Source organism: Melopsittacus undulatus, chromosome 11 (genome assembly GCF_012275295.1).
Source record: "Melopsittacus undulatus isolate bMelUnd1 chromosome 11, bMelUnd1.mat.Z, whole genome shotgun sequence".
NCBI lineage: Eukaryota > Metazoa > Chordata > Aves > Psittaciformes > Psittaculidae > Melopsittacus > Melopsittacus undulatus.
This window is the reverse complement of record NC_047537.1, coordinates 9,636,726-9,653,795: the sequence shown is the minus strand read 5'-3', so window position 1 is coordinate 9,653,795 and position 17,070 is coordinate 9,636,726. Positions and strand designations below refer to the sequence as shown.

Here is a 17,070-nt window from a genome sequence, read left to right as displayed (position 1 = left end):
CATAGATAAGGGGACAACAAACTGTCTTTTTGCCTTTACTGAGCAAATTAAAGCTGGAGATGATGTTCCTGGTGAGGAGCAGCATATGGTACATGTTGAAAGCTAGCAGCATAGGGAAGGGGTGGGTTTGGTTTGTTTGGCTGAAACCATTTGTGTGATCTTCTTGAACAGAGACATGCCAAGTTAGGTTCATAGAGTCACACTGAAATAGCAGTGATTTGGCATCAACTGCAGCACTGGTAGAGGTCTTCCTAATGCATACAGATAAGTAGATTGGGATCTTGCACCTCCGTCTGCACCTGGTGCAGCCCAGTGCACCTCCATCAACCACCAAATGTGGCTGCCTCTTCTTCAGGGCAGTGCAGTCTCCTGAGTGACTGATTTTTTGTGATAGAGGAAGGTCTTCCACTTCTCACTAGACTCTCCAGCCGCATTCCCTGGAGCTCTCCCCTGCTGCCATGAAGGGGAAGCCACCTTTCTGCTCCCTTGCTGGCCTTCGTACTTTAAATTGCCTGTACATCAACAATTGCAATCTGTGGTCTTGTGAGTAACTTCAGCCTCTGATTCATCGTCCACACCAATAGTGTCTTTGAACAGGGGCTCTCACACTTGTAACTCACACTTCTGATATCAAAAGTGTTCTCATTTTGTTTCCATAGGTCCAAATCCTATAAAAGAAATCCTTTTAGTGCACTGCTGGGGCTTTGACATCAGCTCTTTCCACACACTGACTGTCCAAACAAATAGTGGACTGTTCCCAGAACTATGGTGAAGGGGAGGGTCAGAGTTGGTGCCATGTCAGACTGCACCTCAGCAGGATGAGCTGACTGTAGCCATGCTGAACACAAGACATCTGCTGTGTAGCTGATTGCACCTTCGTTCCCAAGCAGAGCAGCACCTCTGGAATATTGCTGAGTTATAGAGAAGGGACATCATGACCATCCACCAGGTATCTAGTGATGAGGACAAGTGCTTGGTTTCCTGGTGTTAGCATGTACATGGAGGCTCACTTGAAGAAAGCTTATGTACTAGTAACTGGAGCTCTCTGCAATGGGTAGTCTACATGTTCATTCATCTCCTACCTACCTTTCTCCTCTGCAGTGGTCAGGAGGTGAAATGGTAGCACCCATTACCCTGTAAGCCATGTACCAGGTAGGAGGGGAGCAGCAGCAGGTAACCCTCTGTAGATACTGCACAGGGAAGCTCCTCAGGCTCAGATGATGGGGTACGAGTGCACCAGTGTACAGGTGAACAGCATGATGGGGAGCAGTTGCTGGTAAGGATCTCTCTTCTCCAGGTGATCCAAGGGAATGTCGACACTTATGACGTGGTCTTGAAAGATCTTCGGCCTCCCATCATTGCACGTTTTATCCGGGTGATGCCTGTGACAAAGGTGCCAATGACTGTCTGTATGAGGGTGGAGCTCTATGGCTGTGTCTGGCATGGTAAGTACCGATTTCCATGCCTGGCACTGGAAAGTAGTCCTTGCACAATGCTCACTGGGACTCACCTGTGTCCCACGTATGTAGAGGGAATCCCAGGCCCACAGAACTGCTTCTATTGATCCACATCATAAGTAAAAGGATCATATGGACAGAGGTGATGGAAGGCTGCTGCTGCTGTATTTCTGAGGTATATGGCCTTCTTTTTTAGATGGTTTGGCATCCTATAGCATCCCTGAAGGAGGGACAATAGCGGCTCCTGGCTCCCCCATCGTTTATCTGAATGACTCGACCTATGATGGCTACCAGGAGCGCAGGTGGGAGAAGTTGTCCTGTTCTATCTCGATCACTGTGCAAGTTACTTCTTTCCTACTTACCCTGTCACTAGTATCTTGCATCCCAAACACTTCTTTGAGACCTTCAGAGCTGCAAGCTAGCCTACTAGTTCTCCAAAGCATCGTGACTTTGTTATTCGAGGCCTTTGGCATGGTGTTACTTCCTCTTTTAATGGAGGGCTTGGGCTCAGGATGCATCAGATTCATTTCCCCCAGATCACAAAGGCTGGAAGGAAAGAAATAATGGTTTTGGTTACTGGAAATTGTTGCCTCTCTTTAAAGAGTGTGTCCTGGTACAGCTAAGGGCTCTCTTTGTTCACAGCTTCCATCTTTACATGATGTGATGATACAGTCCTGATGTGTCCAGTTGCCTTAAAGCCCTCATTGCTCTTGGTTTCTAATTGTGACATGTTCGTTGCACTGATTTCTTTGTTGGTTCATGGATAATATTAAGCTGTCATTGACACTTCAGTCCCAGTGTCCCTAGAGCAGATGAAGGTCCTTCCCCTCTTCATTACCTTTGTTGCTTTTGCAGTTGGATATCCAAAATGCACTCTCTAGCAGGCTGCATCTTAAACTATTGCAGGAGGTCTGCAGGGTAAACTGGGTACGAGAGAAAGTGTGCAGCACCTGAGCTCTAGGGCTGCACTTGATACCTTTGAGCTTCTGGACAGATTGGAGATGTTGGGTTTGAAAACAAAGCTCTGATGGACTTGAAACAACTTGGAAAACTGCATCACTCCCTGGCAGAAGCTGCAGGTCAGCAGAGGCACCACTGCCAAAGTGGTGTGAGAGGAAGGTGGCTGATGGCTCGCTGTAAAGACCTCTGGGGTATGATGCTTTTCCAATTTGGAATCAAAAAGTGCCTGGATTTTGAGAGCTTATTATAAGGTCTGTTAATTTTTCATGTCACTGACATTAGGTAGGGTGGCATCTAGTGACATTCTGAGGTGTCTCTTGTTCAGCCAGTAATTGATTCTCAAGGAAGGAGAGTTCATTAAGAGTCTGTATCTGAAATGTTAAGTAACTGGCTGAACTTTCAGACATTCAGTGTAACCACTTTCCTTGCTATGAATACAGATTTGAGTGTGCTTCAATGGCTTGAAACCTGACAGACAGGGGCATGGGTATCTTCTTGAGGGAGCAGATCCCTGTGTGTGCAGGAATGGGTTTAGTAAGTGACCTCACAGGGTCTCTTCAGGTACCTGGTGCCATCCACTGACTTGAGGTGCTTTTATTATGTCTCCAGTTGTCAGTAACTCCCTGATGGTTTTTTTTTTACCCTTGCCTAAAAAACTTTTATGCTTGGAGTTGATTTTTCTAAACTAAACTGTGTTCTATCATGCTGGAGGTTAAAATAACGCGGTGGAAAGTACATTCCTTGTCCTAGGATGTTACAAGGTATTGGGTGACAATGTCTTTACATGTTAATATCTGATGCTCTAGGTATTAGTAGGGATTGGATATTTTAAAAAATAGGGTTTTATATGCAGGAAGATGCAGGTATTGCTCTTTGCTGCCCAGCACTAATCCAGGAAGCCTGTCTGCTGGGGAGTGGCAGGGAGCTACAGATGTAGGCATAAACCCCAGTGTGCTAAGCAAGGACTCTTCCAAACTGCTTTGCCTCCAAGTCTGACCAGCCTGGAAGCAGGAGTTGCCACTTCCAGCTGTAAATCCTGTTTTGGAGTTCAAAGGCATGCATACCTGTGCAGATCCTACTGACAGCAGGCTCACCTGGAGCGGGCTTGCAGAGCTGCAGTGTAGGTAACAGCAACCCTGGTTATGAACTGCCTGGAGGCAGCTGACTCTGAAACAGGTCCAGGGAGCAAGTTCAGCACTAAAGCAGCTGAAGGGTCTGTGCTTTCCCTGCTGTAGGATGTGGCAGGGATTGCTCCCAGGTGAGTCAGGAGGGAACCATATCTGGCATCTTGGTGCTGACAAACTGTATAGTGAGCTCTGCACTCTCAGATAGGAAGTGCAGGGAGGCAGAGTCCTTGCTGGAGGGTCTGAGTTGATAACATGCTCTTCTTGCACAAGGAGCAATTCCAGAGCTGATTCCAGTTAGAACAGGCTGTGGCTGAGTGAGCTGCCCATGGTCTCACTGCTCTCTCCTGCTTTTCTGTGCCTGCCTGCAAAACTTTCCCCACTGGTTCCCCCAGGATGGGATGGAACAGTTCCTGCCATGCAGCTCCATGGTGAAATGCTGCAATTAAAGCTCTGTTTGGAGAGTGTACAGTATCATTTTCTGTAGTCTGCTTCCATTCTCAAGAGACTTTGCTCATAGCTTGGCTTTGCTGTCAGTGCTTGAGATCAGTGCAAAATTTCTGCCTTTCCTAAGCAGGGAAAGATACTAACAGCCCAGCCTGAACAAGATAGAGCAGATGTTGCATAAGAGCAGGTAATAGTTTATCCAAGATGGATTAAGAGTAAATAAACCTATGTTTTCCTGGTGCCAGGTGAAGGATCTGTGTTCTTTCACATCTGAGCTGTCGTGGCTGGAGTCCTGCCTAACTCCTGCTTCTTTCATAACAGGCACTTGTATGGTGGCCTGGGCCAGCTCACGGATGGGGTGCTGGGCCTGGACGACTTCACACAGAGCCACCAGTACCGCGTGTGGCCAGGCTATGACTACGTGGGCTGGAAGAACGAGAGCTTCAGCACGGGCTATGTTGAAATGGAGTTCCAGTTTGACCGGCCACGGAACTTCACCTCCATGAAGGTAGTTACTGTGGTCCCTCTCCAACAGCAGCTTGGGGCAGGCTTTGGGTTTGGATGCTTCCAGATTGTCACTTTTGGGTCCTCTTCCCAGAGCAGGAAGATGCAAGGTGCCTGAAAACAGAGTTTGAGTAGGAGATGTCCCATATTCACCAGTGTAGAAAGGTGAAGCAGGGAAGCACTTGCCTCTCCAGGGATCAAACACTCTCCTTTTGCATTTAGCTTAAAGAAGTAAAAAGCAGACACCTGAAGCAGTGCTTAGGCAGCTGAGCTGGGTTTAGGATGTAGGTTACTTACTGTCTAGGGGCTGCCTGACCCCTGAGGTAAAGGAATGTGGTTGTGTTTCCATTTGACCAAAACTTTCTCTGGATGTCCAAGTCTGTGCTTGTGCTGTGGGAAATGACTTAAACACACAGGAAAAGAATGAGCTGAACTTTGGAGGCTGTAGTAAACAGCAGAGGCTTTTAAAAAGGATCGGTGGCTTTTCTTGTAGAGATTTCAAATGAAGGAGAACCCACCACATCCTTAAGTAAATTGTTTTGGTGGTTACTTACCCTAGTTTTATTTTGTCTATTTTTAACTTGCAACCGTTGGCTCTTGGCCTGCTTTCGCTGGCCAAAATAAGAGTCCTGCCTTCTCAGACACTTCGCTGCTCTTGCACTGAGATTAAACCACTGCCTTCATCTTTGCTTCATTAGGCTAAGCTGGCTGAACTTCTCAGTGCCTTTCCTGTGAGATCCTGGGTCACTTTTGTTAGCTGTCTTTCAATCCTTCCTTTCTTTGCCAATACTCTTTTGGAGGTATAAACACTGAGACTGGATGCAGGCTTGCCATCAAACTGGATAAAGGAATGGTACCAATTTCCTGCTTCTGTATGATTCTTCCCTATTTATGAACCTTGTGATCATATTAGTCCTCCTTAGCCAATGGGTAGGGAGCCAGTGTGCATTGAGGCTTTGATATCGTGCTGAAAATCAGTTTAAAGTTATTGGTGTCCATGATAAAAGTCCAGTGTAGAAAGCACCACTTACAGTTTGTTCCCAAGCTTAATACCCTGAAATAAGTCAGTTCTGAAAACTTCAGATTATTTTAGGAATCTTTATTCCCTCCCCTCCCTCAGTTGAATTCATTACTGGGTATTCTCCTGTCTCTGATCATTGAATTTGGTAGTGAATCCCAGCCTGGTTTGTGTTGGAAGGAACCTTAAAGCTCCTCCAGCTCCAACCCCTGCCACAGGCAGGGACCCCTTCCACTGGAGCAGCTTGCTCCAAGCCCCTGTGTCCAACCTGGCCTTGAACACTGCCAGGGATGGGGCAGCCACAGCTTCTCTGGGCATCCTGTGCCAGCGCCTCAGCACCCTCCCAGGGAAGAGCTCCTGTCTTACATCCAACCTGAACCTCCCCTGTTTCAGTTTGAACATTGAGCTAGGAATAAACTCCTGTGAGAAAAGCACCTAGAGAAGAATTTGTGCCTTAAAACTTGTAAGATTTAGTTGGCATTTTAAAATCAAGCTAATATAATTCATGAGTTCATACTCTGGTAACTGGAGTTTGATGTTAGGAGGAAATAAAATGCCTTACAGAAGTCTGTCATGTAAACACAGCCATCCTCATCAACCAAACACATCAGCTCATAAAAACAGCTGCTACATCTAGTATTTCATTAGAAAGCTGTAGTATTAGCATAAGTTGTGATTATTTCTTGAATGTTGCCTCTTTTGGGCTTGCATTTATTTTGTATGGGCTAAGCGGTCTGTAAGTACTTTTTTGTCTCTCCATACCTGTTAGCTTCATCCCAGTCCTCTGAACCTCCCCAGGGTCCAGGAAAGCATTGCAAGTAAATGTCAGCAAATATTGCAGCTGCTTTGCAAATTACTTAGGCTTGCCTATTATAAAATTGGACTTCCGTAGGTGGTGGTTGGAATAGAAAGTGTCTCTGTATCAGTCCAAGACATGAACATATCCAACTGCTGTCCAAATATGGCACAAATTCTATATTGCAGGCGTCAGGCTTTCCTGCCTTGTTATGGATGACTATGTCTCCCTATTGAATAACGTTGTCTGAGCTTCATCTGTTCCTAATTACATGCAAATACCCTTCTTTTGTCTTTTTCCTGCTCATCAGGCCTGCTGTCCTCATTACTGTTCACTGCTATTCACTGTAGGACCTCGCAGAGGCCAAGCAATTAATAGGGTTCAAAGCTGCACTGAGTTTGGAAGCTGTTGTTGTCACTGTTGCTAATACCCCCCAGTCATTAGGAAATCATTCCTAGAGTTGCTGGTGAGGATCAGGCCACCATGGCTATGAAATGGAGTAGACTGAGGGGGACTGAAGACTAAGGATCACATTATTCGTTCCTTTCCTGGTCACTGGACACAGTCCCAAAATACTGGAGTCCTGAAAATTGGGACTGTATGGCAGAACTTAGAGGCTGAGAGAGCTGGGCTTATTCAGCCTAGAGAAGAGAAGGCTCTAAGGAGACCTTAGAGTAGCTCCCAGTGCCTAAAGGGGCTACAAGAAATCTGTAGAGAAGCTTTCGACAAGGACAGGACAAGGGAGAATGGCTTTAACCTGCCTGAGAGGAGATGGAGATGAGATCTTAGGAAGAAGTTCTTCAACCTGGCAGTGTTCAAGGCCAGGTTGGACACAGGGGCTTGGAGCAAGCTGCTTCAGTGGAAGGTGTCCCTGCCCATGGCAGGGGGTTGGAACTGGATGAACTATAAGCTCCCTTCCAACACAAACCACTCTGTGATTCTGCCTTTGTTTGAGAAGGGCAAGAATTGCATTGAAGACAGACAGTGAAGCAGCATAAAGGATCCTTACTAGCCCTCTCCCTCTTTGCCAGGCCTGCTTTCTTGGAAGTGTTGGACACCTGGGAGAGTGCCAGGAGTTTGGTGTTGATGGGTCTGCAGTGCCACAACTCGGGAAAATGGAGAAGTCACCTTTATGCTGGAGCCTCTTGGTTTAGGTGCAGTCCAAGAACAGGAAGGGAGAAAGCTACTGCTAGCTCCTGGGAGGCTAAAACAAACCTCCCAGGGATGGAGGTGTGAGGTCAGCCTGAAGGGAGTTTGTGAGCTGCTTAGTATGAAAGTGAACTGTGTGGAGCTGTAACTTGGAGTGGGAGTGGATGCCTTGGTTTTAGGCAGACGTTAGCTTGGCACCATAGTGATGGTAGCTTAAATTCCAGTGGTGGCATTGCAGTAGCGACCACCTGATGATGAGACACCATGAGAGGCTAATGGATGCAGGCTTTGTGATGGTTATCTTAAAACTTAGACCTTCAGTTGTCTTTAAGATGCAACCGCAGCACAAGAGCTGATCTATGGCATGGGAATATCTTCTTGTGCTTGTGTCTCTCTTTAAGTAGCTTAGACTGTAGATGCTGAAGGCTTTCTAGAAGAGGCTAGAGATGTGGTTTTTCTTTCCCCTTTTAAGGGTATGTATTCAAGGAGAATTGCTCTGTGAGGCTTTAGATTAGCAGCAGGTTTGATTTTTGAAGAGGCTGCCAAAATTCGACTCTTAATGTAGCTTTTGCATGTAAAGTTCAGATCTATTTCAGAGTAACATTTTGCACATATGTTCTCCTTGCACACTACGAGTGGCTGGAGCTCTACTGAGCAGGTCCCTCGTTAGGGACTTGTTGGGTTGTGGGTTAGCAATCTTCATACAGGGAGGTGTTAGAACTAGATAATATTAATGAATGGATAATTCCTCAGACTTGATTTAGGTTTCAGTGAATCTTCCTCCCATCTGATCTGTTCTCTCCTTCCTAGGTGCATTGTAACAACATGTTTTCCAAGGGGGTAAAGATCTTCCAGAAGGTGGAGTGTCTGTTCAAACCACGCCTGATCGCAGACTGGGAGCCTGAGCCTGTTGGGGTGGCAACTGTCTTGGATGACAAAAACCCCAGCGCCAGGTTTGTGACTGTGCCCCTCAGCCATCGCGTGGGCAAAGCCATCCTCTGCCGCTTCCACTTTGCTGACACCTGGATGATGATGAGCGAGATCTCCTTCCAGTCGGGTGAGTGTCCCTCAGTCAAGCACATCTGGAAGCACAGAGAGCAAGGAAGATGGTGTGGAGGTGCAGGATGTCTGCGGTTAACCTGACTGTAGGCACTGTGGAGCTAGGTGGTCGGAAGGAGGAGGTAGTAGAAGCACTGAAAGAGTTGGAAGGGTAGGGCAGGGGCATAAAGGTCCATTCTACAGGGGATGCTTTTCAGGCTGATTCTGTGCACATGTGCAGAAGCACAACCAGGACAACTGAAAACTGGACTGTAAAGCATTTCTTAAGGCAGTTACCCACTGGCTGTGGAGTTGATTTGTATTTCTCTTTACCAAGAATGAATACTTAGTACTTTTATTTAGTACCGTTATGAGTAATTTATATCTATCTATATCTATGTATATATATATCTACACATGATGACCAAGTTAGCAGATTGTGCAAAATAAGAGGCTGACACCTTTTTTCCTCCAGTCTTGACTATATGATGTGGGAGTTAGTGCTTTGAGCTGCTTTGCTTTAAAAGGCTCTAGTAGGGAATGGACAAGAGTCTCGGAGAAAGCTGCCAGCACTGATAGTGAAATGATCTGTCTGTATCTTTGTACTTGAAGGGTCCTGATCGGCTATAGTGAGAGGATGTTCCTGGGAAAGGAAGGCTGTAATTGCAGCTGGAATGGGTTGCCCAGGGAGGTTGTGAATGCTCCATCCCTGGCAGTGTTCAAGGCCAGACTGGATGAAGCCTTGGGTGATATGGTTTAGTGTGAGGTGTCCCTGGCCATGGCAGGGGGGTTGGAACTGGATGATCTTAAAGTCCTTTCCAACCCTAACTATTCTATGATTCTATGTGGGACTAAGCAGATAGATGCTTGGTCTAGCCTGGGTTCATGATTCTTAAGAATCTGAGCCTGGTTTGTGTTGGAAGGGACCTTAAAGCTCCTCCAGCTCCATCCCCTGCCACAGGCAGGGACCCCTTCCACTGGAGCAGCTGCTCCAAGCCCCTGTGTCCAACCTGGCCTTGAACACTGCCAGGGATGGGGCAGCCACAGCTTCTCTGGGCACCCTGTGCCAGCGCCTCAGCACCCTCACAGGGAACAGCTTCTGCCTAAGAGCTCATCTCAGTCTCCCCTCAGGCAGGTTCAAGCCATTCCCCTTGGCCTGTCCCTACAGGCCCTTGTCCCAAGCCCCTCTCCAGCTTTCCTGCAGCCCCTTTAGGCACTGGAGCTGCTCTCAGGTCTCCCCTTCAGGAGCCTTCTCTTGTCCAGGTTGCCCCAGCCCAGCTCTCTCAGCCTGGCTCCAGAGCAGAGCTGCTCCAGCCCTCGCAGCATCTCCATGGCCTCCTGTGGACTTGCTCGAGCTAGAATGGAAAGAAAAGCTCTTGCTTCAGTCCCTGTGTCTGGCCAAGCTCAGGGAGCATCCTGCAGACGCAGTGGTCAGGACAAACCCAGTGCAGCAGGTGTACTGGGAAGTGCTGAGGGAGCAGGTATCTGCTGCAGGGGTCTCAGCCCTGTCCTGCTGGGGAAGGCAGGGGTGGTGGTCGGGATTGCATTGAGCACTGGCAGGAGCAGGGAGGTTGGTGGTTGAACTGACACCTTCCTTCTCTTCCACAGACATGGAGAGTGTGAATCCAAACTTCGTTACAGTTGCCACAAGCACAACAGATTTGCTGGAAACTGAGTACAATGTTACAGAGGGGACCTGGGGTAAGGGCTTCTTTCACTTGCCATGGCAAGGGATCACATGTTGGGGGTTTCATAGCAGCAGTCTAGTCAATGTGGTGTCTCCCTCCATTTCTGGAGCTCTGGGTATGGTTATTGCCCTTGTGCACAGGGCTGCATCTTACAGCCCGCTGAGCCTCAGCTGTTTCTTCTTCCCTCAGCTGGCTGGGGCTGCCTCAGAACAAGTGGGCTGAAGGCACATGTGCAGCCAGTGAAACTCTGACAACTGTCTGCTCTAATATGGATCTGTTGCAGGAATCTGTTCCAAAGAGCAGTCTGACTGCAGAAGTCCTCTGCACAGCTCCGAGCTGTGAGCCTCCAAAATGAGAGTTTCTGTCAAGAGCAAAATGTGAACACAGCTGATGTTAGTGCTCAGGGAGCTGCCTAAGATCCTTCCTGTACCAGTGTGTAGGAGGGGACATGTAGCAAGTTAGCCAGCACAGACTGTGTTTTGTTAACTCCAGATTCTTCTTCGTATCTCTGTCATTCCAGAAACCACATCTTCTGTGACCAGCACCTGGATAGGAGAGAAAGCAGATGACTCCAGCACCTCCATCCTCGTGGGCTGCCTTGTGGCTATTATTCTCCTGCTCCTGATGATTATAATCATTATTCTTTGGAAGCAATATGTACAAAAAAGGTTGGAAAAGGTAATACAATTGAGCTATTTTGCAGGCACAAGTTCATTACTAAACATTAACCCTGATGAGTTCGAAATTAAGTGGAAAGTACAGGATTTCCCCAGCTCTGTAGAGCAGCTAAAACTCTGTTCTCACAGCAGGGAGGAAGCCAGCCCCCTATCCAAGATGTTACTGGAAGTTGCTGTGATTGCAGCCAACACATTACTTAACAACTGAGCATCACTTCAGCTTTTTTCCTGTCTCTTGCAGGCCCCACGTCGAATCCTGGAGGAGGACGCCACAGTTCGCCTCTCCTTCTACAGCTACACCATTGCCAACAACCAGACCCAGATTCACCAGTCAAATCCCACCTATGAACGTGCTTTCCCACTGGATTTGGAATATCACCAGCCAGCTACGCTGCTCCAAAAGCTTCCAGAGCTCTCACAGAGTGCAGAGGATTCGGGTAATGTAATCCTCAGTCTCCAGAAGTTACATGTTTCTTCTTTTATTAGTTTTCTCAGTCTCTAAAGACTTTGTGGTGTTTGAATAATCTTCTCTTGACTCCTGTGCAATACAATAGTAACCCAGGGACTGAAGACAATATTCTGGAGCTCTGCAACTTCTTAGCATGTACCTTTGGCAGATGGAACACCAGTCCCACTAGAGGGTGTTGACTTCTTGTTCTCTTTGAAGACTCTATGAATACATCAGCCAGGTCATCTTTTAGGGACTGGTTTTGGCAATGGCACGTTGTTTATCTCATCAGCCCTTTGGCAGTGGAGTCACTGCCTGCAGCGCTCCTGGGCTGTCCAGACTGGCTGGGGGAGACCTTTAGCACCTCTTCCTGCAGCAAGGGCTCTTTGACATTCCCCTGGGAAAAGCAGAGGGAAATGCAGCAGAGTTATCAGTGATGCCCTGGCTTGCAGCCCCTGGGGAGCTTTTGGATGCAAGCAGAAGGGAGTGTTTCCAGCAGTGCTTTGTGCTCTGAGTGAATGGAAGGGCAGAGCTGCATTCCTCAAGCACTGACAAGTTGCTAAGATCCAGTATTATAGTACACAGGGAGACTAATTGGGTTGAGTCAGGATGTGAATTTGAATCAAAACAAATGTCTGTGTAATACTGGTCATATAGGGAGTTAATTATAAAGAGCTATCTCATGATATTTATGTGAATAAGCTCTAAGAGATAGTGTAGCATGCTAAAAGTACATGAAAAATGGAAACCTTGATCTGGTTTTGTTGCAGAAGGGAATCGAGAGCAAGTTTGACATTGCAGACAACAGGTAAAGGGAGCAGATCATATTTAGGATGAATTAGAAGCAGGAATTCACTTCAGACTCATGCCTTCATGCCTCAGTGCTTGGGCAGGAGCTTTAGCTCCCATGACTGGGTAGAGCAGTCATTTGTTAACACAAGTTCACTGGCACTCACAGGTATTGGGATGTCTGCAAAGGTGCAGCTTGCTCTGGTTTAAGCCTTAGTTCAAGCAGAGTCTTCCATCGGGATGTACCCTGGTACAAGGCAGTAGGCACACAGCTTGGCTGGATTCCCAGAGCTCTGCAGGATCAAGAGGAGCAGGCCAGGCTGGGTTTTAAGGGAGAGTGTATGTGTCTGACTCCATCTGTTTTTGGTTTCTCCTCAGTGTGCAGTGGGGACTACGCTGAGCCCGACCTGACCAAGTCCACTCCTCACCAAGGCTTTCAGAACAATGTTCCTCACTATGCCGAGACAGATATTGTCCATCTGCAGGGTGTAACTGGCAACAACATGTACGCGGTGCCTGCCCTCACCGTGGACTCCCTCACCAAGAAGGACATCTCCGTGGGTGAATTCCCAAGGCAGCAGCTGCGGCTCAAGGAGAAGCTGGGAGAAGGGCAGTTTGGAGAGGTACAGCATTTCCACTGATCCAGAAAGGAGATGCCTGCAGAGCAGTCTCTGCACTGCTTCATACCTGGGGGCTGTGCTGCATGCCAGTATTTGTGCAATATGTCTTTGCTGGTGGGGAAAGCTGATGTCCCTCGGGATAGGTCCCTCAGGAGAGCCCCCCATTCTGCACCTGGGAGGCTGCTGCTTGGTACCACATGAATCTTCTCAACGGGTAAACTTTGCTGTCTTTGTCCCTATTATACCTTATTATATCCTTTATACCTTACAGAAAAGGCCTGGCAGTGAGAATTCAGACTGTTCCATGGTCTTCTGTGGGTATCTCAAGCATGTGATGGCTGTCACCCACCTCTAGGCATGTCAGTTTGAAAGCTCCATCAATGCCTTCAGCCAGGAGCTGTAGAAACAGATTTTCCATTAACAGATTAAGGTTCTGGTGGGACTCTGCACACTGACCCAAGGCACACATTTCCCAAGCACTGTGATGTCCTTACATATCCTGTAGCATTGGTCAAGCCCCAGTTTGTGTCAGAAGCCTCAGGCAGCATGATACATGTCTGTGTCATCTGCTAAGCTTTCTCTTTACTCCTAGAGCTCCTTTCAAGCTGTTAATGCTGTCACCTTGCCTTTTATCCCTGCTTTCTCTCCACACTAGCCTAGTTCCATACTGAGCAGGTCTTCCCCTCTTCTGCTTCCTCTCTTCCACTGTCTTTTTCCTTCCCAGCTTTTGCTCACTTGCAGCCTTAAATTCTGTTTACTACATTTTGACAAAGCACAGCCCTTTGCTGTCTGCTTCCTCCTCTGTGATGTGCTTATCTTTATAGTTCCTCCCTTCTGACAGTGCACATTCCCTACCCCAGCCCCTTTCCAGTCCCACTCACTCCTTTCTAGATCACTCTGTGTGTTGGGAAGGTGCTGACATGCTCGGCCTCTTGATCTGGCTGTCAGTGTAGCCCCTTCTGCTGTTGCCTGGATCTTGCCCTGCCTTGGACTGTGCTCCAGAAGTGAAGCAGAGGCTTTTCTCATTTAAATCATTATTTTGCTTCTGGTTTCTCCTGCCTTCTCATTCCTGTCGTTCTAGTAGCCACCAGCATTCAGAGCCTGTTCCTTGCCTCACACCACAGGCTCCTTCCCTCACTTTGGCAAATGTGCTGCATCACATTCTCCCATCTCTCATTCTCACCTCCTTAGTCTTTCCCAAACCAGTCATCATAATATGCTCTGCTCCACTCCTGGCTTAGTGTGTGGTCTTGCTTCTAGAACCATGGCTCACTGCTTTTTTCACCTCTCCATCAGAGCTTCCTTCCCTTTCAGGTTTTTTATTTCCTTGCTCCTGACCATCCACTCCCTGACTCAGTGACACATCACCTGCACTTGTCACACATGCCCTTTGTGCTGTGACTGTTCCCTACTCCTGCTCTTGTGCCTTTCACTACAGCAGATTTCATTCACCATACAACTACAGCAGCACCTTTGTACTTCTGTTTCTGTTCTGTGCATTGTCCCATTTTCTGCGCTGTCTCCCTCTGCTCACCATGCTTGTCACAAGCTCTTGCTGCTTTCTTCCTATCAAATTCATTAAACTCCCATTATATTTCATTCACTGCTGCAGGTCTTACCCTTACACATCTGGTCTGCTCCTCTCCTCCAGCATCTGTTGCCCAGTTCTCCATTTGAATATGCATTCTGATTACTTCTTAACCAGTGTCTTGTCAGCCCTTCTAATACAGCCCTGGCAGTAATCTTATGTCTTTATTCATTTATTTATCTGAAGATAGTGGGGGTGTGGAACTAGATGATATTTAGGGTCCCTTCCAAAACAAACCATTCTATGAACCTTGGAATTCTTTGTACTCAGAGTATTCATTTCTGGGTGTATTCCCAGGTGAGGTGTTCACATTGCATGCATGTGCTCACACTTTTTTCCCTTTTCTTTTTGCTCCTGGAATTGGAGGACTTGGGAATAGCTGTCTGTACTTCCTGGATGCTCCTTAGTGAAGTTTAAGCAGTGACTCAAGCCAGGCCTCAGGACAGTTCTGGACTTGGATGGCTGGTGTGATGTGCTGTACATGCCAAACGTGCTGCAGCCACGCTGCTTGGATGTACATGCAGAACAAAGCAGACTCCTCCAGGCCTTCCTGAGCATCTCCAGTACTTTCTGATTGAACTGGAGTGCCTCAGTACTTTACTGCAACAGTCTGCACACCTGAAGTCAATTCAGAGTGCTGGGGACACATCAGGCTGCAATCCATGTGTGTTCCTACATAATGGGCTGTAGAGTGGATGTACACATTTTGTCCAGGATCTAGGGCCAGCTTATGTAGGCTATTTCTTATCAGAACAGTGTCATCTTCATTAGATCATTCACTTGGTCATTCTGCCAGTGGTGACCAAACTGGTGACCTCAGTGTGACATTAGCCCTGGTGAGGCTGCACCTCAAATCCTGTGTTCAGCTCTGGACCCCTCACTACAAGAGAGACCTTGAGGGGCTGGAGCAGGGCCAGAGAAGGGCACTGGAGCTGGTGCTAACCCTGACTCCCTACAAGTGCCTGACAGGAGGATGGAGCCAGGAGGGGCTGGGCTCTGCTCCCAAGGAACAAGGGATGGGACAAGAGGAAACGGCCTCAAGCTGCACCAGGGCAGGTTTAGATGGAGCTGAGGAACAATTCCTGCCCCAGAGGGTGCTCAGGCATTGGAACAGGCTGCCCAAGGCAGGGCTGCAGGCACCGTCCCTGCAAGTGTTCACACAGCATGGAGACGAGGCCTCAGTGCCATGGGTTAGGGGTAGCCTTGGCAGGGCTGGGGAAGGACTGGACTTAATGATGTTGGAGGTCAACCTGGTTGATTCTGTGTGTGTTTTCCTCTGGTTTTTTGCCTGTGCACACTCTCACAGCTGCCTCTGCCCCTCAGGTGCACCTCTGTGAAGCCGATGGCCTGCTGGAATTCTTGGGAGTCTCCTCTACAGAATTCACTCACCAGCCGGTTCTTGTGGCAGTGAAAATGCTGAGATCAGATGTCAACAAAACAGCCAGGTGAGCACATCCACAGTGCCAGCCATCTGGGAAGGAAAGCAAATAGTCCCCAAGCACCAGTGTCACATAGGTTAACCCTGGTGACACCTGTATGGGGGTGTCATGTGTCTCTGGTGTGTGTTCATGTAAGGAGCAGGACTCAAGCAAGGAGCAGGGGATAGGAATAGATGTGATGTCAAACTGAAATGCTGTATTAATCCTGTTTGCTGTGGAAGGGGTCAGTGTTGACCACAAGCATAGAACCAGCTTTCAAATTTGCTGTGGGCAGAAGTGCGAGTGCCTGAGATGTGCTTACACACCACTTCTGCTTTCCTTAGACAAAGGAATAGTTTAGGATTCAAACTGATGTTTTCTGTTTTATAAGAAATGATTTCCTGAAGGAGATCAAGATCATGTCACGGCTCAAGAACCCAAATATCATCCGGCTCCTGGGGGTGTGTGTGCGTGATGACCCCCTGTGCATGATAACGGAATACATGGAAAACGGAGACCTCAATCAGTTCCTGTCACAGAGGGAGATCTACAGCAAATTTGCCATTTCAAACAACATTCCCTGTGTCAGGTAAGAGGAACTGCCCATCTTTGGACAAATCAACAACACAGAGCTACCAGTTTCATTTGCTGTGCCTTCTAAGCAGTGACTTGCCTCCAGCCCAGCCATGGCCTGGCACACACTGTGGACATTAGTCCTGCTTTGCTTGGGACATTGTTCTTGAGGTCTCTGGGGTTCTGTGTTCTATGAGCTGTTCCTGACTGGGCTGTTCACAGTGACCATCTTAGATGTATTGTTTGCTGATGTGACATCTGTTCGTGTTGGTGGGCTTGTGTTACAACAAGAAAATCAGGAATGTCTCTTGGGCTTTCAGGAAGGTTCATCTGTTCTCTGGATGTCTCAGAAATATTACATGAGAGGAGTTGAGTGTAGAGTTTCACTAAGGAAAGATCTCACCCTCCAGCAGGAGGAGAACATTTGGCAAACCATTTTGTCAGTGGTGACACCTGTCTTCCTCCTATATGGACAGATTAAATCTAACATAAAAGCATCCTACTATTGCAGAAATCCTTTCCTTAGAGGAGAGTTGTGTGGAGGAAGAAACCTTCCTTGATCAGAAGCTGGTGCATAGCTTAGTCTTTGGCATGGACCTCCCCAAAGATTAATTATAGCTGAAGGACCAGTCAGTTAAGCAGAGCCAGTCCTGTTGGACTGGACCAGGAGGTGGCTGGGTCTTCCCAAGTCGAGACAACACCCGTGTTTCTGCCAGTAGCTGGCAGTGGTCAGTCCTGTTGTGGAGTGTTAAACTGGCATCTTGCAGTCATGATGT

The 17,070-nt window shown here is 47.7% G+C and overlaps 1 protein-coding gene across 4 annotated transcripts in view; it reads left to right on the top strand.

The window, feature by feature from the left end:
- LOC101874899 (discoidin domain-containing receptor 2-like) overlaps nucleotides 1-17,070 on the top strand; it is a 46,106-nt gene that overhangs the window by 21,226 nt on the left and 7,810 nt on the right. For all 4 annotated transcript variants that reach the window (XM_031054466.2, XM_005140662.3, XM_031054465.2 and 1 more), the window contains 10 exons: nucleotides 1,298-1,445; nucleotides 1,654-1,759; nucleotides 4,310-4,496; nucleotides 8,266-8,512; nucleotides 10,102-10,194; nucleotides 10,702-10,859; nucleotides 11,100-11,295; nucleotides 12,474-12,718; nucleotides 15,627-15,748; nucleotides 16,113-16,310. In XM_031054466.2, the coding sequence (XP_030910326.1) occupies nucleotides 1,298-1,445; nucleotides 1,654-1,759; nucleotides 4,310-4,496; nucleotides 8,266-8,512; nucleotides 10,102-10,194; nucleotides 10,702-10,859; nucleotides 11,100-11,295; nucleotides 12,474-12,718; nucleotides 15,627-15,748; nucleotides 16,113-16,310 (1,700 nt within the window). The remainder of the gene's footprint in view (nucleotides 1-1,297; nucleotides 1,446-1,653; nucleotides 1,760-4,309; nucleotides 4,497-8,265; nucleotides 8,513-10,101; nucleotides 10,195-10,701; nucleotides 10,860-11,099; nucleotides 11,296-12,473; nucleotides 12,719-15,626; nucleotides 15,749-16,112; nucleotides 16,311-17,070) is intronic.